Source organism: Halictus rubicundus, chromosome 1 (genome assembly GCF_050948215.1).
Source record: "Halictus rubicundus isolate RS-2024b chromosome 1, iyHalRubi1_principal, whole genome shotgun sequence".
Lineage (NCBI taxonomy): Eukaryota > Metazoa > Arthropoda > Insecta > Hymenoptera > Halictidae > Halictus > Halictus rubicundus.
The window spans coordinates 17,841,058-17,867,599 of record NC_135149.1 but is presented as its reverse complement, the minus strand read 5'-3'; the positions used below and the strand labels follow the sequence as shown (position 1 = coordinate 17,867,599).

At 36.4% G+C, this 26,542-nt stretch overlaps 5 protein-coding genes across 20 annotated transcripts in view; 3 read left to right on the top strand and 2 right to left on the bottom strand.

The window, feature by feature from the left end:
• The window catches only part of Liprin-alpha (PTPRF interacting protein alpha), a 64,241-nt gene extending 56,966 nt beyond the window's left edge, over positions 1-7,275 (top strand). For all 12 annotated transcript variants that reach the window (XM_076791356.1, XM_076791346.1, XM_076791328.1 and 9 more), the window contains 6 exons: positions 171-319; positions 405-617; positions 913-1,176; positions 1,298-1,454; positions 1,682-1,798; positions 1,871-7,275. In XM_076791356.1, coding sequence (XP_076647471.1) covers positions 171-319; positions 405-617; positions 913-1,176; positions 1,298-1,454; positions 1,682-1,798; positions 1,871-1,960 — 990 coding nt within the window. In that variant the 3' untranslated portion in view covers positions 1,961-7,275. The remainder of the gene's footprint in view (positions 1-170; positions 320-404; positions 618-912; positions 1,177-1,297; positions 1,455-1,681; positions 1,799-1,870) is intronic.
• Positions 7,276-7,390: 115 nt separating this feature from the next.
• O-fut2 (O-fucosyltransferase 2) lies at positions 7,391-9,531 on the top strand. Its single transcript, XM_076791494.1, has 8 exons — positions 7,391-7,807; positions 7,879-8,015; positions 8,093-8,218; positions 8,277-8,544; positions 8,605-8,797; positions 8,858-9,035; positions 9,103-9,232; positions 9,310-9,531. The coding sequence occupies exons 1-8, from the start codon at positions 7,653-7,655 to the stop codon at positions 9,458-9,460; spliced, it is 1,338 nt and encodes a 445-aa protein (XP_076647609.1). The 5' UTR covers positions 7,391-7,652; the 3' UTR covers positions 9,461-9,531.
• Positions 9,471-10,824, bottom strand: Pldn (biogenesis of lysosomal organelles complex 1 subunit pallidin). The gene is made up of 6 exons (XM_076791640.1): positions 10,530-10,824; positions 10,277-10,368; positions 10,093-10,203; positions 9,918-10,005; positions 9,762-9,848; positions 9,471-9,698 (listed from the first exon to the last, which is right to left on the bottom strand). Exons 2-6 carry the CDS (start codon positions 10,339-10,341, stop codon positions 9,582-9,584), a joined length of 468 nt encoding a protein of 155 aa, XP_076647755.1. The 5' UTR covers positions 10,342-10,368; positions 10,530-10,824; the 3' UTR covers positions 9,471-9,581.
• A 2,167-nt stretch (positions 10,825-12,991) lies between these two features.
• On the bottom strand, positions 12,992-16,908 carry Csn7 (COP9 signalosome subunit 7). Of its 5 annotated transcripts, none has more exons than XM_076791269.1 (4): positions 16,603-16,907; positions 15,555-16,209; positions 15,294-15,465; positions 12,992-13,218 (listed from the first exon to the last, which is right to left on the bottom strand). In XM_076791269.1, exons 2-4 carry the CDS (start codon positions 16,200-16,202, stop codon positions 13,169-13,171), a joined length of 870 nt encoding a protein of 289 aa, XP_076647384.1. In that variant the 5' UTR covers positions 16,203-16,209; positions 16,603-16,907; the 3' UTR covers positions 12,992-13,168. The 5 variants fall into 5 exon arrangements, with proteins under 5 accessions (XP_076647384.1, XP_076647393.1, XP_076647418.1 ...); XM_076791278.1 differs by having other exon boundaries at positions 15,309-15,465; XM_076791303.1 differs by lacking the exon at positions 12,992-13,218 and adding an exon at positions 13,997-14,953 and having other exon boundaries at positions 15,309-15,465; positions 16,603-16,908.
• A 388-nt stretch (positions 16,909-17,296) lies between these two features.
• Cenb1a (Centaurin beta 1A) lies at positions 17,297-25,734 on the top strand. The gene is made up of 12 exons (XM_076791255.1): positions 17,297-17,535; positions 17,714-17,771; positions 18,096-18,154; positions 19,213-19,386; positions 19,486-20,130; positions 20,203-20,346; positions 20,429-20,535; positions 20,791-20,974; positions 21,050-21,932; positions 22,588-22,687; positions 22,770-22,890; positions 22,974-25,734. The coding sequence occupies exons 1-12, from the start codon at positions 17,483-17,485 to the stop codon at positions 23,140-23,142; spliced, it is 2,697 nt and encodes an 898-aa protein (XP_076647370.1). The 5' UTR covers positions 17,297-17,482; the 3' UTR covers positions 23,143-25,734.
• Positions 25,735-26,542: the final 808 nt, after the last annotated feature.

Genomic DNA, 26,542 nt, shown 5'->3' with positions numbered 1-26,542 from the left:
GTGAAGAAAGAATTTTGAAAAAATTGCAATTGGTCGGAATTACAGAGGAAATACTAAAAGTTGTTTTTTACAACTTTTCTTATGTGGGCCTATATTGAAAATTTGAAAACTACTCTTTGTAGATCTATATGAATTATATATATTCTGAAAATTTCATTGATTTCCAACAGATCAAGGGGAAAGACACGCCAATGCCAGGAAACATGTCAGGAATGGGAGGAGCGAGCACGCCTGCTGACCCTGATTATGGTGATAGCGTCGTAGCCGTAGCAGGAACTATGGGCAGCAAGAGCGATTTCGACCGTAGGAAAAAGAAGAGGTAAGGTGTCACACGAATTTCCAGTGAGTATACACAAAGTAAGCGTAATCAATGTACTTGATTGCAATCCTAGTATGTTTGGTAGCATGTTAGATTCGTCGCGTCATGAACTGTTGGCGGAGGCGATGAAGGCTGGGACACCATTCGCTTTGTGGAACGGTCCGACTGTGGTAGCCTGGCTTGAACTATGGGTGGGCATGCCAACCTGGTACGTCGCAGCCTGCCGAGCCAACGTAAAAAGCGGCGCGATAATGAGTGCCCTAAGCGACACCGAGATACAACGCGAAATTGGTATAAGGTATGAGACTGATGTATCTTGCGTTAACTCCTTTCCCTGTGATTTGTTTGACATCTTGCAATCACGACACAAATTCAGTATGTACGTAGTAATAGTTCGGTACGTACAGTTCGTTGCAATCGAGGTAGAGGATTTTTATTTTAAAGATCCGCAGTTTACTTATGAATATATTTCTTATTCTACCTAAATTATGAATAGCAAAAGCGACTCGTTATTTCTCCACGACGAGTACACTCTGCATAAGCATCGTAAGGGTTGATCCTCTAGCAACATGATCGGCCAATCCTGTCCACAGTTGTCATCTCCATCGGTTGAAGCTCCGACTAGCTATCCAAGAAATGGTATCGCTGACAAGTCCGTCAGCGCCGAAGACCTCTCGCACAACCTTAGCATTCGGAGATATGAACCACGAATGGATTGGTAACGTTTGGCTGCCAAGCCTTGGATTGCCTCAGTATCGGTCCACTTTCATGGAGTGCCTTGTTGATGCTAGAATGTTGGATCACCTCACTAAAAAAGAGCTCCGTAGTCAACTGAAAATGGTTGATAGTTTTCACAGGTAACGATAAGAGTTGAGAGAGAGAGAGAGAGAGAGAGAGAGAGAGAGAGAGAGAGAGAGAGCTTGGTGGTTTAGAATACCAGAGATCCGGGATTTAAATGAACTTTATCGATGTTCACAGAACAAGTTTACAATACGGCATTTCCTGTTTGAAGCGGCTAAATTACGATAGGCAGCAATTAGAAGAAAGAAGACAAATGGCAGAGGACGCAAACGTCGACGTTCTTGTGTGGAGTAACGATCGCGTTATAAGATGGGTTCAATCGATCGGCCTGAAAGTAATTCCAAAAAGCATTGTTCATTCCCTGTTTCACACGTGTTTCAGTGCATCCGAGAATTTGATCTCTTATTTTAATCTTGTCTCATCTTACCATAGTTGTTCATTTTCAAAGAGAAAATTTACAAAATTAATTATCTATTTTTCCATCGTGTCCATCGGAAATCGAGAGACAAAGTAAAGTGGGAAAATAAGGGACCATAATAAAACATGACTTTCTGTGTGCAGGAATATGGGAACAACCTTTTGGAGTCGGGGGTGCACGGAGCGCTTATAGCCATTGACGAAGGTTTCGATGCGAATAGTTTTGCCCTAGCGTTGCAGATCCCAACACAAAATACACAAGTAAGTTGTAAATAGAAGAATCGATAGCTAGAAGTTCCATTAACTTGTGATATTTCTTTTTTTTTGCAACAGGCTCGACAACTGTTAGAAAGGGAATTTGCAAATTTATTAGCGGTAGGAACAGAGAGGCGACTCGATGAAGCGAATAGTATGAAATCCTGATCCAACTTATCCAGCAGGCTGCCTCATCTTCAACCACATCACGTCTAGTCCAAACCCCAGCTATTACTACTCTCTGTGCGCAAGTGTGTTGTAAAAGTTGTAAGAGCTTTAAGTATCACTCTAAGGGTATCTTCATACTGTTAAGAATGTAACATGCGGTGGTATGGAGTATTCGTTTATTCGGGCATGAACTGTTAAAAACTCAGAAGGGAGGTGCGATCGCGCAAGCGTTTACGAAAACGTTTTATCGATTTTTATATCGCGCGCGTTTCATAGACCGCATGTTACGCGTTCCGATGAAGAATAACGATGATTCTGAATCACAATTGCTCTCGTATAGATACCGAAATGTAGTGAGCGGTCGGGACGTCGTCGTGTGCGATCTGTATACTTTTTTTCCTCGAAAGCCATAAAATCAGTTGATAGGTAATTACGACAATAATTCTAATTTATTCTGATTTGTTAAGAACGGTGATTTGTAGATTGAAAAACGTGACCGATAGTTTGTAAAAACATTTCCACGACGCGATTACATATTTCTTATACTATATTTGTCTACTTATACTCTATAACGAATAGTTGAAACGATATCTATTTTCATACCATTTACCGCACAAAGTGAAAGAGATCCTGAAATTATATATTAGTGCCATCGCTCTCGAGGAAACTATTTATGTACAAGGGAAAAGACTGCGTTCTATATTTCTGCATCTATAAGACAGTGACCTAATACGCCATGTATATATGTGTACATGTACATATATGTATTCATATACACATATATATACATACACATATATACATATATAAATATATATATTACTTTGCACAGAAGGAGGGTGAGAATTACTTGTTCTCTTCTGTTATTTCGATGAATTTTAAATGTTTGTAGATCACATATAAACACGTAATATATTTAAAACAAATACACCGAAGCAACTATCATAATTAGATTATTGAGAGAAAAAAACGAACAAGGGAAACCAGTTGCATGGACGTGTTTGAAAGGCTCGCTTTTTATTTACCGTGGACTAGAGACAGACATTTTATACCAAAATATTCGCGCAATATATAAGTACGTGTACGAAGCGTTAGTAGATGTTATAACGTTAAGGAACTTTGTAATTTTAATTGATAAACGGAACTATCGATATCGGTCGAGCATAACTATATCGTTTCATCGTTTCTCATTTTTCGCGATCAGGTAACGAAAGAAGTAAATAGTTTCTCATTACTCTCTCTAGCATTTCTAGCTCTAGTTTGATTTTCTCGTTCGACGGACCCGTCATTGATAGATCATCCGTGATGTATTTGTAATTTTGTTGATTAAAAGTTTTAGAGTGATTGACTGCTACTAGACTCGATCGGTAGCGAGTGAGTATTCGCGCGAACGTTATTGTAAATGCGAACGAGGAGCTAACGAGACGAAAAGAGAAACGATTTTGGCCATAGTAGGGAGGCGTTGACACGCTGACAATGGCCATAAATAATTAACTAAATAACGGTAGTGACGATGTTGCTGAAGACAATGATTGCTATGATAATTAGAATTACCCATTACAAATGTTACCGAGCTGAAAGGTGTGGCAAAAGACTGAGACTTAACGACAGCGACTGTAATCGACATAACAAAAAAAAAAGAGAAAAAAACTGATCACGATAACGACGATCACAATAATGATGATAAGTTATAATGGAATGTTGTTAATGTTGTTGATACTTGAGGAATCATTGTTGTTGATGTTTGTTTCCCTGTGAACTACCTAAAACCCCCTGCAAGCTGTTCATTCGTTGTAACTTCATGGCTCTGCAAAGACCTTCCGAATGGGCGCATACGTACCAAATAGTTTCTACCAAAGACATCGCAATACAGTACGATGATTGTACAATCATACACACGTGTATGGGAATTCGAACGTCGGCACTCGAATTATTCGCGCGGTAGAGAGGTAGGAAGAATGAGAGAGAGGGAGAGAAAGTGAGAAAGTGAGAGCGAGAGAGAAAGATGAAAGATGAAAGATGAGAATATCTACGTGTAAAGATCATTACTGTACAGTTTCATCACATCCTTCGGCGTGTAATACTTTTCTCTCGAGTACCACCGATCAGTGGAAATATTTCTAGATAATCAGAAAAGACTCGCTAAGCCAAAGCAACGTTACGCTACCTCAATACTGAAACATGGTGGTACCCCCTTTTTTTTCTCTGTATAAATCTTTTTATGGTATGATTAATTCTTGGGCACCGACCTCTTTGCGTTCATCGTTGCAAATGATGTTGCTTTCGACTTTCAACTTTGTTGGGAAGCCGGGTTAAAACGAAACGATAGAACAAAGACAAACACAAAAAAATTCACGAATTCGAGAAAAAGGTACGGAAACGTTATTCTTTTTTTTTTTTTTTGTTTAGTGATTTAGCAATACCGAATTTTTCTATACGCATAGAATTATTAGAGGAAAACTACAATCGAAGTAGAGCATGCGTTTCTACAATAGTACTACATGCTCTTCTCACTAATATACATGCTAGACGATTGTACAGAACTAATTTGTACAAAATGAATAGAATTATACAAATGCTGAGGCACTTTGTGAAACAGAATGGCCGTCTCTCCCTTTCGGAAGTGTCCGCAGTGTGTGTAAATGACTGAACTTATTTTTAATGTACGCTAGTTAATAGTGTCTATGGACATTCCAAGGAAAGCAAATGAAAGGAAACCTTCCAAAATGATGCAGCCACGTTTATAATCACTCGAATATGTAAATCATGACTCGGTATATGTAGCAGCTTCGCCGCTTTCTATGTATTTAAGTATAAATATATACATAGATACAGAGAATTCTCGCCTGAGTCCAGCCTCCGACTGCTCGGTATCGAATAGAGCTTGAGCAAGCAAAACTAATCGTATTTAACAGACGACAACTTGTGCTATTCAACGCGTAATGTTTTTACCAAGAACATGAACCAATTGTCGTATAAACTTGGTCTTGCCTACGGTTTACTTTCATTTCGTTCGTGTCTGCAAAGAAGAAGATAGCCGCCATTTTTTTTATTGGAATCGACGTCGATGTATTAAATATTGTCTTCAGCAATGCTGGAAGAGTTTTCCTTCGTTGAATGCTTCTTATTGTTAAGCATAAATAGTGCTTAAAGAAAGACATGTAACATCTAAGTTTCCGCCTACCATCGGTTGACACATATCATAAGATTGTAAAAAGTATTTCTAGGAAAATTTCTATTCAAGGCAAGTCTTTCTTTTCGCTAGGGTTCAATTATCGTTTTTGTCCAAAACGAACAACGTGCTAAGTATATGGTAAAAACATACACGTAATATTGTATAATATTGTGATGTAACAATCCGTAGCATGTGTTTACTTGATAGCGTATTCGTTTCTTCAGATACACACACTTTCTTACGCTCAATTCGGCCGAACTGTACGGAAGAACAATTTCAACATTATTCTGAATTTTTCGGTACGACATATGTTTGTGAGTGTTACTACTAATTATATTGTAAATAAATATGCGCGCGCCCACGCGCGCACACGTGTGAGTGTGTGTGTGTGTATATATATATATATATATTTCTCTGTGTATATATGAATTATTTATTAACAATCTTGTAATTTTTGAAGGTTTTATTACGAGCCCAATGCAGTTAAATGTACTTCGGTCTTAATATAGTTTTGAGAACAATGAAATGGCTGCCGAGAATGTCAAATCGATTGAGAATGTCACAAGCGAGAAAGCAGCTTAAATTAACGCGGCTTCAAGACTAAAAACGGAAAATAAGTCAATATTCTTTTTTATCGAGTTTATTAGCTGCAGAATAAAGCATAATATCTAATTTATTGTACGCAATGATTCCATGTAACAAACTTCGAAATTGACTATGTATGATTTTATTTTTAATCGACTACCTTACCTGGAGTGTCGGGTAATTGTGCCAGCATATAAAACTGCGATTGTGCTAGTAAGCGGGTAATTGTCAAATGTAATTCTCTGAATGTGAAGTAGTATCAAGCTATATAAATATAAATATATTTGTAACATATATAGTACAATACACAGTGCACCATAACTTTTCAAAGTGCTAGCCAATATTATAGTTCAATTTATTATCTTGTTGCGAACAATAGAGAAAAACTTAAAAAGACATTCGGTTCTAGATTTGAATGAATTACACAAATCAATTTACGATATAATCTGTATTTATGTATTTAGCTATTATAATTAATTTAAACGCGTCTGCTGCGACCACAGTAATTTTGTAAAAATTTTGTTATGTACAACAACGGCAATTTTCTGTTGTATTTATTATTATAAACGACGAGCCAAAGAAGGCAGTTCGATGGTACGAGGTATGCGTGTATGCGAAAAGTAGGGGAAAACATACAAGGGGAGCGACAGTACGATGTGTAGTATAATTGAATGTGTGCACTGTGCAGTTTGTGCAGAATATTATTTTGTTTCAAAGTTACTAATATCGTGTACTACTTCACGTTTTTGTAATGAATGTAAGATAGTGTGTTTCATGTTGAAATAAGGCACTCTTTTAGCTGTGATGTTAACAATAGAGAATTCATATAGACGGATGCAAAACAAGGAAGAGAATTAGTCTAATAGAAATGAATTTCATGTTATATTTATTATAACAACAATTCAGTATTACAGTATATACCAATGTTTGCTGACTACGAATTCTACTACCGGTTAACGTCATTGCTAACGAAATGTGAAAAAAGAAGTATAACAAAACGGCACACATTTTGAAGAAATCACAACGAGGCACAAATTTTGTAAGGGGACAGTTCGAACTTCTGTTACCCTCTTTAAAAAACGAAAAAAAAACAAATGAAAAAACACATTGGAATCTTGAGAAACCAAGAATTGGACCTGAAGATTTCCATGCAAGTATACGTATAGACAAAGTAAAATCATTGAAAGACAAGAATGGTAACAGAACATAGTTATTGGATAAATAATTATAACGATAATACTATTATCGCTATCACTACCGCTGCTAATACTACTACTATGACTATTACTATAACTACAAATACCATTAGTGCTACCACTATCATTACTATAACTACAACTACCGCTACTACCATTACCATTATAAATTGTCCTTGTAATTTTTATATGCCAAGTGTATACTTTAATAGGATAAATGGAAGAATATGGGAAACGAGTCGCAGTGAATGTAACATATAACGGCCCTGCTTGGTATAAGCAGGACACAAACTATGTTAACTGAACTATGAATTATAAATATTGTATAAGACGATAAATAATAATTATTATTACCATTATTATAACTATTATCGATTGAATTAGCAAATTGTAATCTACCCATCAACCATTTTTAAGTAAGGGAGATATGAGTCTGTAATTCGTGTGTAACAAAGATCAACCTGTACAATGTTGTTGCTACTGCTGTTGTTTTTTTACTGTCCTTTATCTTATTATTTAAGAAAAATATTACATTCCAGGTCATTAAATCCCAAGCGAAACAGTTTCAAATGCAGTCAGAAAAATAGATTTATTTTTTCCACAAATATACAGCCTACATGGACTGATTATATATACATTGACATTACAATATTATTTTTTACATTGTTTAACACTATTTTTTGCAAATTCGTGTGCATTCATATACACATATGTACATAACCAATATAACCTCAAAATGTTAAACTTTTTATGCTTCAAGGCCTTGTATTTAATCTTGTTTTATATTAATTTTATACAATGTGCAACCGAAAATGCATTCTGTAATCAAATAGATGAATACGAAGAAACTGATAGAAAATGCGATGTTCAAACGCATTACTCGAACAACCGGTACTAAATTATAATTCGTAATTTGTGTATTTATCAAAATTAACAATTTTCTGACATAAAATGTTTTTCAGTTACATTCTTTACGATGTTAATCCACCGGAGGGTTTCAATCTTAGACGAGACGTTTATGTTCGTGTAGCAGTTTTTGTAAAAAATTTAATTAAAGACGAAGAAAAGTATATCTGGAAATTAGTTTTGCCACCATGGGGTAATGTTATCATTCAATTTTATTGTTATTAAATATTTATGAATATATGTTCGTTACATATTTTCATTTCTTTCTAGGTAATTTGTATCATTGGCAATCAAAAAATATAGGACCTCAAACACAGTTGCCTTGGAGCCTATTTTTTGATATTCCAAGTTTTCAAAAGTATATACCAGTCATTGAAATGCATCAGTTTTTACAAGGTATAACACTTACTATTTTACAATGACCTATGAGATCGGTAAATGTTTATATTTTCAGAGTACCCTTCAACAAAAAAGCACACGCAACTTGATGTTGTGTATATACTGCAGAATGATGAAGAGATGTTTAAAACAGGGAAATTTGAAGACAAAAATGAGTTAGTGGAATGTACCGGTGCATCTTTACAGTATAACAAACCAGGATCCGTAAGATATGGTAGATATTTTTGGGGATACCATAATGTAACTTCTGAAACCATTAAATGCATTAAGTTCCATGGAATGATGTCAGGATTAAAACACAATCTTCAGCCTTCTATTTACAGGTAAGAAAGTACTTTATATAGTATGTACAAGATTTAATGCAATTAAATATATTAACGCAGGTCTGTAATGTTTGACCACATGGAAATTGCATTACACGACTCTTATGGATCACAAGAATATTGGAGAGCCAGACGCAGCATGAGATACAGCCCTGAGTTATACAAAGTTGCTATTAAATACAGGAAACACTTTCTTAATTCAACAAATAAGAATGATAAGACTGATAGACCAATTGACTGGACTCAAGAGAAGGTATTAAATTATACAGAGTGAAATTAATAAACATTTTACAATAACGTTACTGAATTACAGAATAGGAGAAACGCAATCGGAGGACCGTACTTAGCTACTCATTTAAGAAGAGGCGATTTCGTGGTCGGTCGTTCTTCTACAGTGCCAACAATAAAATCTGCTGCTTCTCAGTTGAGGAAAAAATTGGATACACTTGGACTGAAAGTTCTATTTGTTGCTACCGATGCCACAAAAGATGGTAAATTGTTTTTGATATACTATATACGATTAAAACTTAAAACATTGACGGAATAAATATTTTACAGAATTCAACGAACTTAAAGAATATTTACCTGAGTACGCAGTACTAAGATACATTCCATCGGATTATATTCTAAATAAATTCAAAGATGGTGGAGTAGCGATTATCGATCAAATTATTTGTTCCTACGCAAGGTAAAAATTTATAACAGTCATATATTTCGTTTTCTTATTGCAAATAAAAAAGAATGTAGAAATATATTCTCTTTCAGGTACTTCCTGGGAACACGTGAATCAACGTTTACTTTTAGGATACAAGAAGAGAGAGAGATTATCGGTTTTCCGTCGAAAACAACATTTAATGTTTTGTGTAAAGATAATAAAAAATGTAGTTCGAACGGACAATGGAAAATCGTTTGGTAATATATAAAAATATGAATTAAGTATTAGTTTTAATGTAAACAATGACTGTATAAATATATTGCTCTTGTGTACATTTAAACTGTTTTTCCGTCATTAATCATCTTTCGTTGGGCTAATTTTTTTAGCTTACTACGGGTTTACCAATTAGATCTTGTTCACGGCGAATTTCTTGCTCGCGCTGTTGTTCTCTATTCAAGGCCTCCTTTTGTTTCATTTGTTGTAATCTTAACGCTCGTTTCTGTATAAACAAAATAGCATATGAAGCACATACAAATAAAAAATTAGTTATATTAATACTTACTTTTAATTTAAATGTACGTTCGTGGATTGAAGCCATCTCTTTCTTCATGAAAGTTAACTTTCCTTGGTAAACTTTTACTGTTTGAAACTGCAACGTATAATCATCTAAATAATTTATATTTAACAATCGGAAAAGTTTACACAAGGTTCATAATACCATTTTATTTAGGTCAATATCTTCATGAGTTTCCTGTAGCTTTTTATTCTCTCCTTGCATCTGATTAAGTAAAGCCTGTTGTTTGCTTCTGAAAACGAACAATAATGTACGAAAATATAACAATTATAATGAATGTAATGAATACAATAAAATTTAATAAATAGCTTTTGCTTACGTTACTTCAGTCAGCTCTTTATGAACCTGCTCTAATGGTAATTTATAAATGCTTAAAAGTCCCTCTGCCAATTTCTTTGCTGCTTCTGAAAAATCCTGCTGCTTATTGTCGCTGTGGAACAACAAACAAAGTTATATGCACTCTTTGTAAACAAACAGATTGCATTATAAAATAAAACAAGTACCCATCGCGTTTTTCAATCTCTGACTGAACTATCTTCACTTCTGATTCTTCTAAATCAGTCATCATCTTAAATGATTTTTTATTGAACAGTCACTGTAACATATTGGAAAGACCGTAAGAATTTTAATTAAATAATAACCTACATCGCGAGTTTGACAGCTGTTAAACACAAATGACAACTGTCATGCAACATGAATTTTTTAATAATACACCTAATAAGAAGTTAATATAGTATATGAAGAAGATATACTTACTTAAAAATAAAAGCAATAACATTTAGACACCACTGATCGTTCGACTAATATATACAAAGTCTATCGGAATAAGTCAGCTGATTTCGACCATGTGTATACAACACACGTATGCACGTGCGCGCGTTGTGTAGTCATCACTCAATATATTGACGTGAAAAACATTAATTATTCATTCGGAAAATAATTAATCTAAATTCAAATGGTCTGCCATTACGGAACTCGCATCGTACATAACCGGTACCATTTTACATTTTAAATGAATTTAACTTTTTATGACAATACCAGAGAGGATAGGAGAGTGCTGACGCCCGGGGTTTCGGCGTTCCTACTTTCGTGATATCGCCGCTTTAGCATGGCACAGAACCGGTCCGTCTTTCCTGGAACAGAACCGGGCCATCGACGAGATATATATAAAGACTGCCAGCCCCCGTGTTAAACTGCGAGCCTCAAAGTAGGTGCCAGGTGGGTGCTGGGAGCGGTCGGTAACGGCCCCAATCACCGACGAGATATATATAAAGACTGCCAGCCTTGAAAAGGAATGGAAGAAAGGAAGGAATGGAAGGAATGGAATGTAACATTTGATAATCGATATGGGTCCGTGATGATTCACCTTCTCAACGACGAGAATTTCCTTAGTGGTCTTCTGCACCGACGAGATACCGTCGTTGGCCTTCTGTTTCTTACTCCAGCCAAAATCTATCCTAGAGGGCGGTAGAAACCACCGTATTTTTCGAGCGACACATTCTCCCGTAAGGCTGGCAGTCTTTATATATATCTCGTCGGTGCCCCAATGTCGAGATACTCTCGTCGGTTGTGGAACTAAGAACGTGGAACGTTTAACTTATAATTTGCTTCTTGCATGCGCGTGTACATGCGTTTTGCATATTTTCCTTCCTTTTGTTTCACCTTTTGTGATTTTGTATTCTTTTTTTGTATTCTCTACCTAACAAATATTTTATTTTGTAGCTATGCACATGTGTGCCTAAGTATGAATGGGGTGGCTAACTCAAATTTGCTCAAATGAAAATTCAGTGAATTAAATGGAACATGCAACACAACATGCAATCATGCAAAGATAATAATTTACATGAACAATTTCTATGGCAATCACAAACGATTAAGTCGAGGGCATGTGAATTACGGTAGCCGTCCGACTGCTGCGTATAGCCTCACGCTGTTTATACTGCGCACCGCGGCCGTCCAAGGCTGTATATCCACGGTACAACGTTCACTTTAAATAATTTTAATTTCGACAATTTTAAAGTCCGTTTTTTTAGAAACAGGTCCGTAAAGGGGACACTTGGAGCTGTATCTTCATGTTTTTCTCAAATTTTTGAAAAGGTACCTGCTATGAAAACATTGCATTTGTTTGGTACAATTGCAAAATAAATGCTGAAAAAAAATTTTTTTCAAAAGAGAGTATTTTTTGTAGATACTCTTATGTTTTCACTATGAGCTCCTAAAAACTCATTTTCATCGGTTTGTTAGTTCTAATCTTATAATTTAATGAAAAAAGGTGACGCGTTTTTTCGCACGTCTGTAAAATCAACAATTTTTAAGATATAGAAATATCCTTTCCAAAAATTTGAACAAAATCCGAAACATTACTCCAAAAAGTGTCCGATTTCTCGTGGAATGACCCAATTGGGTCACTAAAAAATAATAAAATAATAAACGTTCTATGGAATAATCAAGAAAATTATTTTAGTAATTTTTATTTTATCAAGAGCACTACTAGATTAAATGTTTATGTAAAATATGGATTTTCGTGGATTTTAGAGACTGAACAAATCAATTTACTCCGCCAAGATGACATAAGGTTTCCAATAAACTAAAAACCGTCATTAACTTTTATTAAACATTCTGTTATACATGGTATATGCTACAAATGTATATAATGCGCCGTTTAAATATTACATACTAAATGGAAACTTCGTAGTTTATATACTTTATTCATTTACATTGTAAAACACAATAAAATACGAAACTGATTATAGTATAATAAAGACTTAACTGTATGTTTAGTCTAATTGGACCTCCAATACGTTCTGGTTTCATTTTTACTTTCTGAGGTGATTGATTGCGTGTATTAAAATTTTTTAACGACTAAAGAATGCTGCAAAATAAACAAAATTGCATTATAATCAACTTATACAGTATTCTCTCTTTGCACTCACATCATCGGAACCAGCAACGTGTTTATAAAAAATAGCAGACACGATTTAGGTCGCTGATGCTGCCAATACTGCGAGAGGTTACTGTAAAAGAAATTGCTTTTCGTTATTAGAACGTATTGCAGCGATTACAATTCATCTGGACTTGTTAGTTAACGCTTTAATTAGTCAGTCTGATTCCTCGATGATTCCGCTGAAGAGACAAAGGAAAGATACCCTGCTATAGATCATCTCCATCGTTCTTATTCGTGCATCGTGCATCGTGCATCTTCTACAATAAGCGTGAGACATGTTTCAGGATGAATTTTATTTCTCAAAAAGTACAAAAAAATACAGAGAGAACGATGCGCCGCTCATTATCATCATCATCATCATCATCATCATCGTGCCAGACAGAGACAAAGACAGAATGATCCGACCAAATTGCTGATTCGCCACAAGGTTTCACCTGGACAGGTGAACTTCTCATTTTGGCTCATCGTTCAGCTCATGGTGCTTTACCGGGTTAGTGGATCCTGAAAATCCCGATTAGGCAATATCATTTATGATTAGCGTGCCAATAAAACATTCGTGGGACTGAGGATATACGTAATCAGTCAACTATCTACCTAATAATTTCATGTTAAAATAACTCGATTTAGTAAAAATTCTACGTTTTTGTTCAAAGCAAACTCAACGAGATATTGTCGCATTTTTCATTAATTTCTCCATTTGGAAGATTTGAATTTTTGTACAGATGTAATGGACACATTTGGATGATTATCACAAGTGCTTATTAATCTTTAACTACTGAAGTACTGTTTCACTCACCCCATTTTTTAAATTCTTTCAATTTTAGTAACACATTTTCACCTTATCGAGCAAGTGTCTTCACCGTGAAAAACAATTTAAATATTAAGATAAATATAATTTCAATAAAAATGGATTTACTTGAACGAGGTCTACTAGGGTTGATTACAATCCACATGGCTAGAACAGGGTTAAAAAATGGAACTAGCTTCGAATGTACATTATTTCAAAGCGAAATTTCAAAGAGAGACTTGACGACTACTGTATCCAGTGCTAACAGAAGTGGCTATAAACCTAGTTAATTCTATCAACAGGTGTCCCGGCTCGCAGAAACAAGGAGAGGCGTTCAAGGGTGCGGAAGAATAGAAAAGACCTCGCTAAAATAAATTATTTGTTTATTCCATTAGCAATTACAACGCCTTGAAGTTCGACTTGACATTTTTCGTTCGCTAAGCAACGACATCGTTCGTATACCGTTACGCTCCCCTAAGCATACAACCTTCCTTTCCTTTCTTTTTTACCTCTAATCCTTTTCCTCGATCTGACTAGTAACATTTTATTCTCCCACTCTCTCGCGGCTAAATATATCGGTTTCTTTAGAAAAAGAGAATGGAAGAAGGAACGGCTCGACGCAAACGCCGAAGAAAGGATCGATACTCTTTTAGACGCGAGTGTATGCAGTTGCCGAATGTAATACAGGGTATCTCGAATGAACCGGTCGCCCAAGATGTGTACTAAATTTTATCTAATCGTAAAAGAATTAAAAGAAAACTTTTAAAGAAAAATTGTTTGACTAGAATACGTTGGCAGTCGAAATTCAACTGGTTTTGCGTTGGTACTGGATTTTTGTGAGATTCTCTTTGTTGCAACATTCTGTTATTACAAAAAATTCGATACAACTCCGAGAATTATTATACGTTTACTTTGTTTCTAAGATTTCTTTAATATATTATTGAGTATTATACACTTTGTGCAGTCGTGCACTCCAAAATGAAAGATAATTTTGAGACCAGAAACAGTATGGCTTTTGATACCGATTGGAAATCAAATATTATGCACAAATGCAGGTTTGCGACTCTGTTTTCCCTAAGAACCCAATCTATCAAGTCATCTTCGTGCACTCGAAGATTAATTAGAGTAGGGCAGTATTTGAAGAAATTTCTATTCCTATGAATATTTGAGCAAAGACTCATTCGAAACCGAATTTACCCAGATTTGAGGATTCTTACAAATTCTTTTATTTCTTTGGCTACTCCCTAACGATGAAAGACTATTCTACGCGAAAGGAAGGTAAAAAAGAAGAATAAAGATTTTTTACGACACTCTTTTCTTGGAATTCGTGATTGGTCAAATAACGAGAAATGTTCTCACTCAAAAGCAGCACACGAAGAATGAGATCTCCAATAAAAATCAATATGTATCACTGGATCATCATCCTATATCATCTCCTTCTTCATTTATCTTTAACACACAACACAAAACGATATCATGTTAAAAAAATTTGTAGATTCCATGTAACAAAACGATGAAGCAAAGACAACAGTGATCTATAATTCTGTGGTACATTAACTTTATATACAGGATTCATTTCTTTCAAAATGAAAACATTTCCCTTGCATTAGCAGTGGTACTCCTCGATTATGTTAACCATTATCAATCGCGATTTACATTAATTTAGAACTGCAAGGATTTTAAGTATCAATGAGTGTGAATAATGCGAGGTATATTGGGTATCCTGTTGTTGGTAGGATACATTTCATGGGGATAGAAGATAACTGAATTTATGTCTTCCAGTACTTACCACTGCTTTTCATACCTTTGATCTTTATTTGCTTCTTCTTTAAATCTGGAGGAATCGATAAGGCTTCTCTACTAGATTCGCTTCCCCCTGCCCCGGAACTACCTCCTGGCATATCAGCCTCCTGCACTCCGCTCGCAATGATTTGCCCTATCTTCTTCTTTATATTGGCAATCTATCGAACAATTACAAATCCATAAGAAAAACGCAACCACATTCCTCTACATCCACATTCCTCTACATCCACATCCACAAAATACTTACATCTCTCTGTATTCCTTCTTTGTGACTAGTTGCTTTCTGCTTCTCCAAATTAGCTCTAGTAACTTGATCTTCGATACATGCCAACACTGTGTCGCAAGCCTGACCCCAAGCAGCTAATGTTTCAGCCACTACATTTGTATCGGCTGGTCTAACATCTCGTCCCAAACCCGCATAATCTACCTCTAACTGTGAATTCTTTTGATCTAGCTTGCCGTGTATGATGTCGGCATAAATTGCTTCAATTATTAAATCCTCTAAGTCTCTAACATTCTTTATATCTAGCTCCTCGAGGAGCACGGAGTATGGTATACATCTGGACTTTGTGGCTAACGTTACGATAGTTAAGTGCTGCAGCTTCTTTTTCTGCGTGGGAGTTAGCTCCAGAACCTTGTCTTTGTTTTCTAAGTATTCTTTGTAGGTACCGTAAGCGAATAAGTTCAATGTGTTCCAATATTGAACGTAGGGCCCAGTCTCTAGCTCTTTGATATTGGGCATATCTAACAATTCCCCGAATACATGAACACCTGGCGTTTCTACAGCTTGCTTTATTAGTTCTATGGCAGCTGCCCCCTTTGCAGTTTTTGCAAGCAATACAAATTGCTCTAAGGGGTTGTTAGCAGACTTTTCAGTGGTTGTACCGCCCGTCATTTTGGTCCTATCGAATAGAGACAAACTAATAAAAAGAGCTCTGACTAAGAACTGACCATCCAATTATCGAGGGAAATAATAATTTATTATAATATGAAACAAACATATGAGAGAAGGTACCCAATGATAAGACTGATTTTTCTTAATGTCTCATCGATTATTTATTAAAAAACAGTTATTAAATTTTAATATTACATGTTTTACAGGTTAACCGTTTAATATCGTGCAGAAACTCAAAAAATCAGTAGGACACTAGGGGATATCCTTCTCTTTAAATCACTATAGATAGGTTAGCAAAATGACTAGACGAAATAGGAACACAACGAACAGCAGAGTAGCAAGTAATGTTCGATGAATGCGATTTATTGCGTAAATTTATTATTATATAATTGCAACTTACTCCGTTCGATGTTTACAAATATGAAATAGCTTTTTCTATTGAATATGCCTTCAGGTGTGCGCAACTATGTGAATACAATGGTGTAAGTTCTACCACAAGAAAGAAATGATACCCTTATGGGTATGGTTTACTGATCCTCGTAGAAAAAAACAGGGAATATCAGCAAAGCATAATGCGAGAACATTGTTGAAAGAATACACTTGGAGCCAAAAATGTATTTTCCCTGAATCGATACGATTCTTCGCAGTTCTTTGTGAAGTTCTCGCCCAACGTTAGGCGAATGTTGCCGGTACTGAAATGCACCATGCATCAGTGCATTCTAGAGACGAACTCGGGCGTTTATGGATATGCAACTCCAGACGCATGCGTACGCAAATTGGAACTATATACGAGGTGTCTCGGTTAAATAAAATCTCCGAAATATTTATTGTATTTATTATCATGTGAGAAAGCTTTGCAGGATCCTCCTTTTATAAGACTTCGAAGTTATTCTAATCTCTTTTTCCTTTTTTATTCACTGATTCGGAGAAACGGATGAAAATATTAAATTAATGAAATAACAATGCTGCCTGCATGTAGATTGTCAAGCTTACGCAATTTAGAGACACGAACAACAAGAATTTTGATAGTAGTTTCGTTTCTGGCATAGTCTGTAGTTCCTGAATGTGTTAAAAGGAACAACTTCAATGGGTTGAGTCTGTTTCATGTTTGACAGAAGAGAGGGGAATGTGTGTTCGTGCGCGAATGCGAACGGTTTATGTTAATGGTATTTCTAAATGATCGTGCCGTTTGATGGGAAACAGTGAACGGAAATATTTCAAGATTGCAGTTCGTCGGACGAGATTGCGCTTGAAAATTCCGCGGAAACGGATAGTATAAGATGAAGCCTTTAATTGAGTTCGAGGAATGTTTGCGAGACACGCCAAAGTTTCGGTGAGAATTGGTTTAACTCTCGAGCTCTCTCTAACACCGACGTGTAGCAGTCGTTTTATTCCGTCGCGCTATGCACAACTTGTTTACTATGATCGAGCTTGTTGAATGCACCACATTCCTTTGTGAATCGACGGCTCAGAACTTATGTTTTTAATACCTGCACCCTTTCTTCCTACAGATCGTGCATCGAGGAAGTGGAGACGAACGTTGATCTACTAGAACAAAAGCTAGACAAGGTACAGCTGCAAACAGGTTGCCCTGTCTTTCTACGCAACGCTTATCAAATTTATCGATATATTTCTCTGCGGGCTGGGTTGGGTATTAATTGATCGAAACGTTTCCTTTGATCAATTAATTAATCTCAACGGCGTCGAAGAAATAATTATCAAAATCAAGATTGATGGAATCATTAGAGGAAATTAGTTTTTAATTATTGATAGTTAAATATTAATCGCTGATTAAAACTACTTCTCGTTAATCGTTCATTAAATATTCTGTCCAACCCTGCCTAAATTTTATACTTAAATTGTCACCTTTGTCAATTTTGCATTTTTTTGTAGGTATTGAAAAATTGTAGCCAAATGATTGACACTGGGAAACTTTTTATAGGACAGCAAAGGTAAGCTAAAAAAATGGTTGGAATTTAAAATTAATTTAAACAGATGGTTCAATTGGTTCAACGAACTAGGCAACTGAAAAAATATGTTAATTGTTTCAAATGGCTTTGCTTTGTATGCAATGGGGGAGGGGAGATTCTGAGCAATAGAGGAAATAAGGAAACATGTATGAATTACTGCCTCTGTTAGGTGTGACTCATACTTATGGCCTCTGTTCTACACACTGACGAGTGATACTGCTTGCAATTCTTGGAATATGGAAAACATTCATTCAGTTTTTCTTAACTAATCATGAATTCTGAATATTCATATGTTTTTTAAACTGTTTTAAAATATATTCAATGTGTTGGCATATACAGGGTGCTCCAAGTGAAGATAGTATCTTAGATATTTTTCTAATTATTAATAATACTATTATTATTATATAAAATATAATATATTTCAAGGGCATCAATGAATTTTAAATAGAATTATATATTTTTATCATCATTATGTAATAGTCAAAATCAAAACCAGGTCAGTGACCTACAATACCTTGACTTTGGCGAGACCTTAAGTATAAAAAATCTAAGAAATTAATTTTATAGACAAACAATTAATTATTCACTGGACAGTGGCTATGTATTGTTGTTATGCACACTTTTTGCAGTTATTATATGTAAGTTACAAGTGCAACATATGCAGTATATTGTCTATTTGTTACCTAAACTTACTCCACATTAATTTTGAACTTTTCATACTAGAGGTTACGTGAATGTCATGATGTCATAGGTCACTGAATTAATCGTAATCTTCATTATTACGCAACGACGATAAAAATATTTAGACACGTTTGGAAAAATATCGATGTCCTTGAAATCTCGGAAAGTACGACCTTGAGAAAGAATTTTCGTTAACATAATGTTTGTGCCTTCAGACCAAGTCAAGTTTTCCTCAGACATTTTTTTGTATCCTCAAAAACAAGAGAGATATCTGAAACAATCAAGTTATGTAGGTCACTCTGTAAAATTCATTGTTAATTTTTTTTTATACTATTTTTAATAACCATATTTTTTTATAGTCAATTCTCCAATAGTCTCTGGGAGTTATCACTCTACTTTAACGATGATTCCGAGATAATGGCCTTCCTAAACAAATTAATCCATGCTTTACAAGAAATGAACAAGTTTCATACTATTTTATTAGATCAAGCATCTAGGACTGTAATTAAGGATCTTAATTCATTTATAAAAAGGTAAGATCGGTTCAGAACGTATACCTTAATCGATGTTAAATTACTAGATGTTAAATTTATTATTCGGGTGTAGGTGTAATATTTTTCATATTTTAACAGTGACATCAAAAGGGTGAAAGAGTCGCGTCACTACTTTGAGAAAATCTCCACCGACTTGGACATAGCTTTAAACAAAAACTCGCAAGTCCCAAAGAGTAGGCCTGCGGAGTACGAAGAAACTTCCAATATTTTATCAGCCACCCGATCATGCTTCCGGCACACAGCTCTAGACTACATTCATTCGTTGACGATGATACAGGCACGCAAGCGGCACGAGATACTGGGCACATTACTTAATTACATGAACGCCTGTATCACGTTCTATCACCAAGGTAGCGATCTGGCGCAAGACTTGGATCCATTTTTGAAAGATCTTGGAGAGGACTTAATTAAAATGAGAGCCGACTCGGTCAAGCTCGAGAAAGAAATGGAAAACCGACATATTTATGTTACGAACAGAGACTTAATACCCTCTCTAGCAACCGGTAATCCTAGAATGGAAGGCTACCTGTTCAAACGTACCACCAATGCATTCAAAACGTGGAACAGGAGATGGTTCTGCTTGAAAGACCAACAGCTCGTGTACAGAAAAAGGACTGGTGACAGTGACTATACAGTCATGGAGGAAGATCTTCGTCTGTGTACTGTAAAACCAGTGGTAGACTGTGATAGAAGAAACTGCTTCGGGGTGCTGAGTCCTGCAAAGTAACACACCTTTCATAGTCTTGAACATATGCGTTCACGTTTTCTCTATTTAAAACTGAAAATAATTTGCAGAAGTCATATTTTGCAAGCGGACAGCGAGGAAGCGTATTTAGCATGGGTAACTGCCGTGCAGCAAGCAATTGGTGCTGCTATTCAAAGAGAATTACAATTACAGAATATTAGGGGATCGAGTAGACAGTCAAAACCTAAAACATGGTAATAGAAACTGCACCTCTCTATTGCACTCGATAGAACACATATAGAATAGACAATTTACAATGCTTATTATTCGTCGCAGGATCTGGGAACAAATCCTGAAGATTCCTGGAAACGATATCTGCTGTGATTGTGGCGGTGCTAATCCGAGGTGGGCCAGTATCAACCTTGGAATCACATTGTGCATAGGCGAGTCAATTTTACAATGCTTAAAATGCAGGAGTCACTAATGTGACTATTTAAAATGACGCGTAAATTACTGACAATGACTAGCAATTTACTGTGAATTATTGTATCACGTGACCCTCCTTGATACAAGTAATTTACAAATCGTCACGTATTAAGTGACTCACTCTACTTTTAATTAAGCAGATCATCTAGAGCCTTTCTAACGGGTACCCATAGAGTGCTTATCATTATTAAAGTATTCTTTAATTTTTTCAGAGTGTTCTGGAGTGCATAGAAGTTTAGGTGTCCACTACAGCAAAGTGCGTTCCCTCACATTAGATGATTGGGTGCCGGAGGTATTAAAAGTGATGGCAGAGCTCGGGAATACGGTGGTGAACAATATCTACGAAGCCCTGCCGATTCCTCCCGACATGGTTAGAGCCACGCCAAAGTGTGCTGGGTATGTAGCAATTATGGTAAATGGTAGAGCAGTTGTAAATCTAAATTCAAATCTGTTTTCTGTCATTGTTAACAGCAACATTCGTGAAGCATGGATAAGAGCGAAGTACGTGGACCGTAAATTTGTGAAGCCGTTCAGCAACATGATTTCGTCCGGACTGAATACGACTCAGGACAAGATGCACTTCAGGAAATGGAGCGTCCGCAAGCTGCGTCGCAGACCGCGAAGCTGCGACAAGATTGGCAACATGGACAAGACAACAACGCTGGCTTCGGTGAAAGAAGGCCAGTACTCGACGAGTTCAGACGACAGCAAGCACACGTCGATAGAGAGCTTGAGTTCCATGGACAAGGCGAAGAAGATTGAACGAAGTTCCTTAAGCTCTGATGATAGTATGAATCTAGATCTGAAGAACGAGTCTACCCTGCACGGAAAGCTTCTAGCGCGACCCCGCAGCGAGATAAGAGAAACCGTTGTGAAAACTGTCGATAGCAATACAGAGTCGAGCGTCGAGAACGAGCCTAAGCTCGATTCCTCGGAGGTAGCAGACAATACGACATCCAACTCGGAGAATAGTTTATCCTTGAAAAGTGAAGTGTCCTTAACCGCGGAAATTTCCGACGTCAAAGACGTCATAGAGAATAAGGATGTCGGGACCGAGAAGCAGTGTACAAAGAGGATAGAGTCGGACGTACTGATGTTCGGGTGCGATCTACCAAAGCCATCGATCGATAATAGCTTAGAGTTAAGTTCGGATCAGGACTCCACTGTCGGCGAGGACGAAGAGTTCACCGATGAAGAGGATATCGAGAATTTGCATCCCGACATGCTGCTCTACAAAGCCGCGACTGCACACAATCTGCCTGTGATGTGCGCAGCTTTTGCGACTGGTGCTGATAAGTCCTGGTCAAATGTCAATGATAAAGGACGCAACGCTCTGCATCAGGCCATTATAAGCGTAAGCATCACCCATCACGCGTTCCTCGCGTATGGGTTTCTTCACGAGAAACCCTTCCATGATTTTTTCCACATTTTTATTTTGCATTTTTATTCAACCGACGGCGGGTTCTTGAAAATTTCGGGATTCCCGAGCATATTCAGATTCTCGACAGTTTTCGGGATTACAGTGAATTCTCGTTACGAGTCAGTTGCGCCGGTCTGGTGACTGACTCTTAGACGAAATCTGAGGTTGTCGCCGAGCTTCACATTTGAAATACACAGGGCATGCTGGAAACCTAAGAGTCATATCCGTCTACAAGTCATAAAAGCCTATGACTACTAAGCGATAGTGACACGAAGACTGAGAAAATGTCTTTCTCCGATACAATGTTGCACGTAGCTCGAGAGACGGCTCTCGAGCTTCGGCCCCTCACCGCGGTGGTGTGGGTAGTTCCACTGACTCCAAATTGTAAGATTGGCACTGACTCGTAATGAGAATTCACTGTATTTTCGGAAATCCCGATATATTCGAGAATCCCAAAATTTTCGAGAACTCGACTCGTCTCGACCCGATGTCTTCCCGACCATCGGGCTCTCGCACACCTGTAGTAATAGAGAATTGAAGAAATTAATGAATTTTTAGCTGCTTTAACTATATTTGTATTTGATTTTAGGGATCTGTGATGTCTTGCGAATATCTCATTTTGAATGGTGCCCGCATAAATTGCCAGGATACTGATGGAAAAACTGCACTATATTTGGCTACCGAGCTAGGTACGCGAAACAATAAAATTACAAATAATACATAATTTGCGTTTGTACTAAATTAATCTATTTTTGCGTTGCGATTTTATAGGTCATACTGCCCAAGTTTGTTTACTTCTGAAGCATCGTGCAAACCAGCACATCGAAGATGAAAGCGGTGTGAAACCTCTGTCACTAGCTGTTAAGGAAGCTAATGCAGACATTGTTACACTGTAAGTGTACAGACTGTTTAAATACTCATAGTAAAAATGTAGGAGTGATTGAACTTGGTGACAAAATTGATTTTCGATTTCAGATTACGTCTCGGTCTCCTGAACGAGGAGATGAAAAATTCTGAAATCGGTATCAGCGGTGACGAGACGTTTAACGACGTAGTTCGGGATTTCAGCCAATTGGCATGCTCTCACCCTGAACGATTACAACGACGAAATGAAAGTAATCACGCGGCGCAGCCACCCGAATGAGGTTTAAGAACATGCAAGTCTTATTTGCAGAATGTAAAGAGCTTGCTACAACGCAAAGAGAAGAAGGAGAGGAGCGCATCGAGAATGTCGTCTTTCAGTTCCTTGCAGGGTAACAAAGTTGATTAACGAGGTGAGCATACAGGAATATGGGACTGTGAAGTTCCACGGTATAGTAATCGAGGCAAAGAGAGATAGAGAACCGGAAATTGAAACGGAAAGTCTCTCTGCACTGATCGATCTCTGCGCGACAAAAATGTAATTTTATATCTCACTGATTTCCCTTTTTGTATTTGCATTCGAACGAACCAAGAGACTTTCAAGATTCTCTGTCAAAAATACAAGGGAATATGTAAATTATATTTTGCTTACTCATGGTATAATGGTATCCAGTGATAAACTGTTCGGATTGAGGATGTCTCTTCCTTCTTCCCCCTGTACTCCTCCTAAATTTGCAGGAAGTAAAACGAGATGTGAGATTTTATATTTCAAAGAAATATCCCTTCCACGATACAACGGAATTTTGAGACTCGGGAAGTTTTGCACGTGCGAAAGAACGTAGACTATTATTAGCGGGTACTTGTACAACGTTTATGTGATACGAGAAGAACGTGACAAAATAGCGTTAACTCTGTTAATACGAGAAGTTTTACTATTTAACCGACACGTTTTCAACATGATAGTATGGTCTAGCAAGATGTCTTTGGAAGAACAACAATTTTATACGTATATCTCTTTTTTATATACTTAATATTATCCAGTAGTGTATATACGGCTGGCACTAAAATTAATTGTTTGAGTTCTATTTTTCCGTTGGGTTGGTGCACGTGAAGCTTTTGCACTGTAATAAATAGACTGCAGGTGTTTTATGCATTTACGCCAAATCTGAATGTGCTGAACGCGACAAATAAACCGTTCAATAGCAAATTCCGTAGAATTTCGACTTCGTTTTTAATATGAAATGTCTTGATAGGAAAAATAATCAAATTAGTCGCACAAGTGTAGAATTCTAAATGGCCTAGTATAATACATTACAAAGAAGTAGGAAAAATCAATGTGATCGTGTATAATAAATTTTTAATGTGTGTTTATGAACTGACTTAAGAAAAAGAGTATTTTACGTGCAACAATCCAATAATCGTAGCGACACGATATTGCGTAATTAGTATCGAACTATGACATTATTGATACATAGAGTTTATGTAGTTGATCTAGACGTTACATTTCTAAATAGCTATAAAGCAGAACCTATTGAATTACCAAAATAGATTAAAGACGATTCTGTAAGTAGTTACTCATTAATATAGAATTTGTTGCCAAAAATGTGAAACGTTTGTACATACAAACTTAGAGATCTGATTACTATTCGATGTTGTATACTTGAGCAAATACTTTATTTCCGTGGATCGTTCCAAGTCCACACGAGCGCATAATTTAATGGAGTGTATAAGAATCTTTCTATCCGCGAGTTTTGAGTCGATCAAAATTTTTATTTTATTGCGTAGACGTGTAATGGTGTGCAAATTATGAAACAGCAGTTCTGTGAACAAAAAATTGACTCATTTCATCGTGATCGTTACGTGAAAGATATTTTTTATTTTTCTGGAAATTTCAAATTAAACATGAATTTTGGACGATCATTTCCAGTTTCGTGATACGCACATCGCTATACTCTTTTTTTCATGACAACGAATAAGTTACGTATCATTTACTACCATTGTAATATTATACATTGTTTTAACAGTATTGCTGAAAGTCGTAATGTAATGCATGACTTTTAATGCATAGTGAAAGGAAAAGTTCGAAACCTAGAAAAAAAAATAGATAGTTAACTAGAGGCTTTATCAATAGTTGCGAAACAGCGTACAAAACCGATTGGCTCTTCTATGCACGATTGAATCTATTTTTTATTGTTTGATATATTGCCGTACTTTTATTCGAATCTGGTATTCGATTTTATAAACATCCGTTTCTTTTATAAGCGTGAACGCAACGCGACTACACAATAAATGTCAGACACTCGTTGTTGCACAGATTGCGATAAACTGTTCTTCCTGTTGAAACAGAATATATCGCGTAGCACATTATTTTGTTCATAGCGATTCGTAATTTTGCAGTAACTTTCGAAGAATCTTGGTGTTTGTCAATAATCCCTGGACTGTTACGAATCATTTTTCTCCAGTTGAAAGTCAAATTTTTTAAAGAATCGATGCTTTATATTTGTACTTATATTTAGTCCTTATTTTTGTACATGTTTTTTACGCAAAACTACGAACAGGGAGATATATACACTAAGCAATCTTTTTGATTCGAGCGAGAAGCGTCTTCCACGAATATTGTTCGCTGTTGTAAAATCTTTTCTATTCGATGATTTTCCGATGAGCAATATTTTCTACACGAAATTGAATCGATCCCGATGAGAATCAACGGTACTGTCTACTTACGAAACATTGTTAAGATATTCCTCATTTGCGTATACACGAGTCGGACGAGTGGCTATTGTTTCACTGTTACGGATCCATTACATTGAAAATGTGAACGAATAATGTACAATACTGTAAACAGACTTCATAAAGCAAGAATTATGCAAGCGAACCGTGTTCTGTTAATTTATCCATCATTTTACTAAACTGCATTCATATTATCCCAGTCTAAACCAATTCTACACAATATCCGCTACTGTTTCGCTAAAATTTCAAAATATCAGGACAATTGTAGGCTACAAATATTTTCATAAAATGATACAACTTGTTAAATTGTAACACAGCTTTTTATTCTTTTGATGTGGATAAATTTTAATGGCCCTAAATATAATCCAATGGTACTCTTTTGGAACATGTTTACAAAAATAAAAGACAATATTTCTGAATCTCCTAAGACGTTGGTAGGACAATCTGAAATTTAATCAGATTGAAATGAAATTTAATTAAAATAAACGTGGCACACAACATTCTGCAGTTTAATAATTAAACTAAAAATTCCTGATGTAATTGTTACGGTGTTTAAAATACTTGTTACTCATTTAGGTTGGAACTTATTATTTTTTTATGCTAGGGGACCGCAGATAGGATAATCTCAAATCGCCTGGTTCACTGGTCGTAGATGGTGGACATCGATCCGTCGGATCTACAAGGGACCTTGCGCAACCAATTATTTGTCGTGAGAACGATGGAAATAAGGCGCAATTCATGAACCGTAGATCGATAAATTATCTGAGGGAACGCATATGCATACGCACAATTTACGCGTTACTCTTGCTCGGTTGCGTAAATTAATCCAAACGGGTCAATACCCTATCGCTGCAGTTATCAGTTTACATACATATACGTACGCACGGGAACTATCCGGGCTAATTTATCACAGATTTTTCTATCTTTCTACGAGAGTGTTGCTCGTTGTCTTA

Excerpts from the sequence above, each read along its gene's own strand:
- Pldn (XM_076791640.1), bottom strand. The coding sequence starts at position 10,341 with ATGATGACTGATTTAGAAGAATCAGAAGTGAAGATAGTTCAGTCAGAG. Across the intron at positions 10,006-10,092 it reads AAAGAGCTGACTGAAGTAAC|AAGCAAACAACAGGCTTTAC; the intron begins GTAAGCAAAAGC and ends GTTCGTTTTCAG. Across the intron at positions 9,699-9,761 it reads AACGTACATTTAAATTAAAA|AAACGAGCGTTAAGATTACA; the intron begins GTAAGTATTAAT and ends TTGTTTATACAG.
- O-fut2 (XM_076791494.1), top strand. The coding sequence starts at position 7,653 with ATGTTAAACTTTTTATGCTTCAAGGCCTTGTATTTAATCTTGTTTTAT. Across the intron at positions 8,798-8,857 it reads TTGACTGGACTCAAGAGAAG|AATAGGAGAAACGCAATCGG; the intron begins GTATTAAATTAT and ends ACTGAATTACAG. Across the intron at positions 9,233-9,309 it reads ATTATTTGTTCCTACGCAAG|GTACTTCCTGGGAACACGTG; the intron begins GTAAAAATTTAT and ends ATTCTCTTTCAG.
- Cenb1a (XM_076791255.1), top strand. The coding sequence starts at position 17,483 with ATGAAGCCTTTAATTGAGTTCGAGGAATGTTTGCGAGACACGCCAAAG. Across the intron at positions 20,975-21,049 it reads GCCACGCCAAAGTGTGCTGG|CAACATTCGTGAAGCATGGA; the intron begins GTATGTAGCAAT and ends CATTGTTAACAG. Across the intron at positions 21,933-22,587 it reads TGCATCAGGCCATTATAAGC|GGATCTGTGATGTCTTGCGA; the intron begins GTAAGCATCACC and ends ATTTGATTTTAG.
- Csn7 (XM_076791269.1), bottom strand. The coding sequence starts at position 16,202 with ATGACGGGCGGTACAACCACTGAAAAGTCTGCTAACAACCCCTTAGAG. Across the intron at positions 15,466-15,554 it reads AAGAAGGAATACAGAGAGAT|ATTGCCAATATAAAGAAGAA; the intron begins GTAAGTATTTTG and ends ATTGTTCGATAG. Across the intron at positions 13,219-15,293 it reads CAAAGGTATGAAAAGCAGTG|GATCCACTAACCCGGTAAAG; the intron begins GTAAGTACTGGA and ends CGGGATTTTCAG.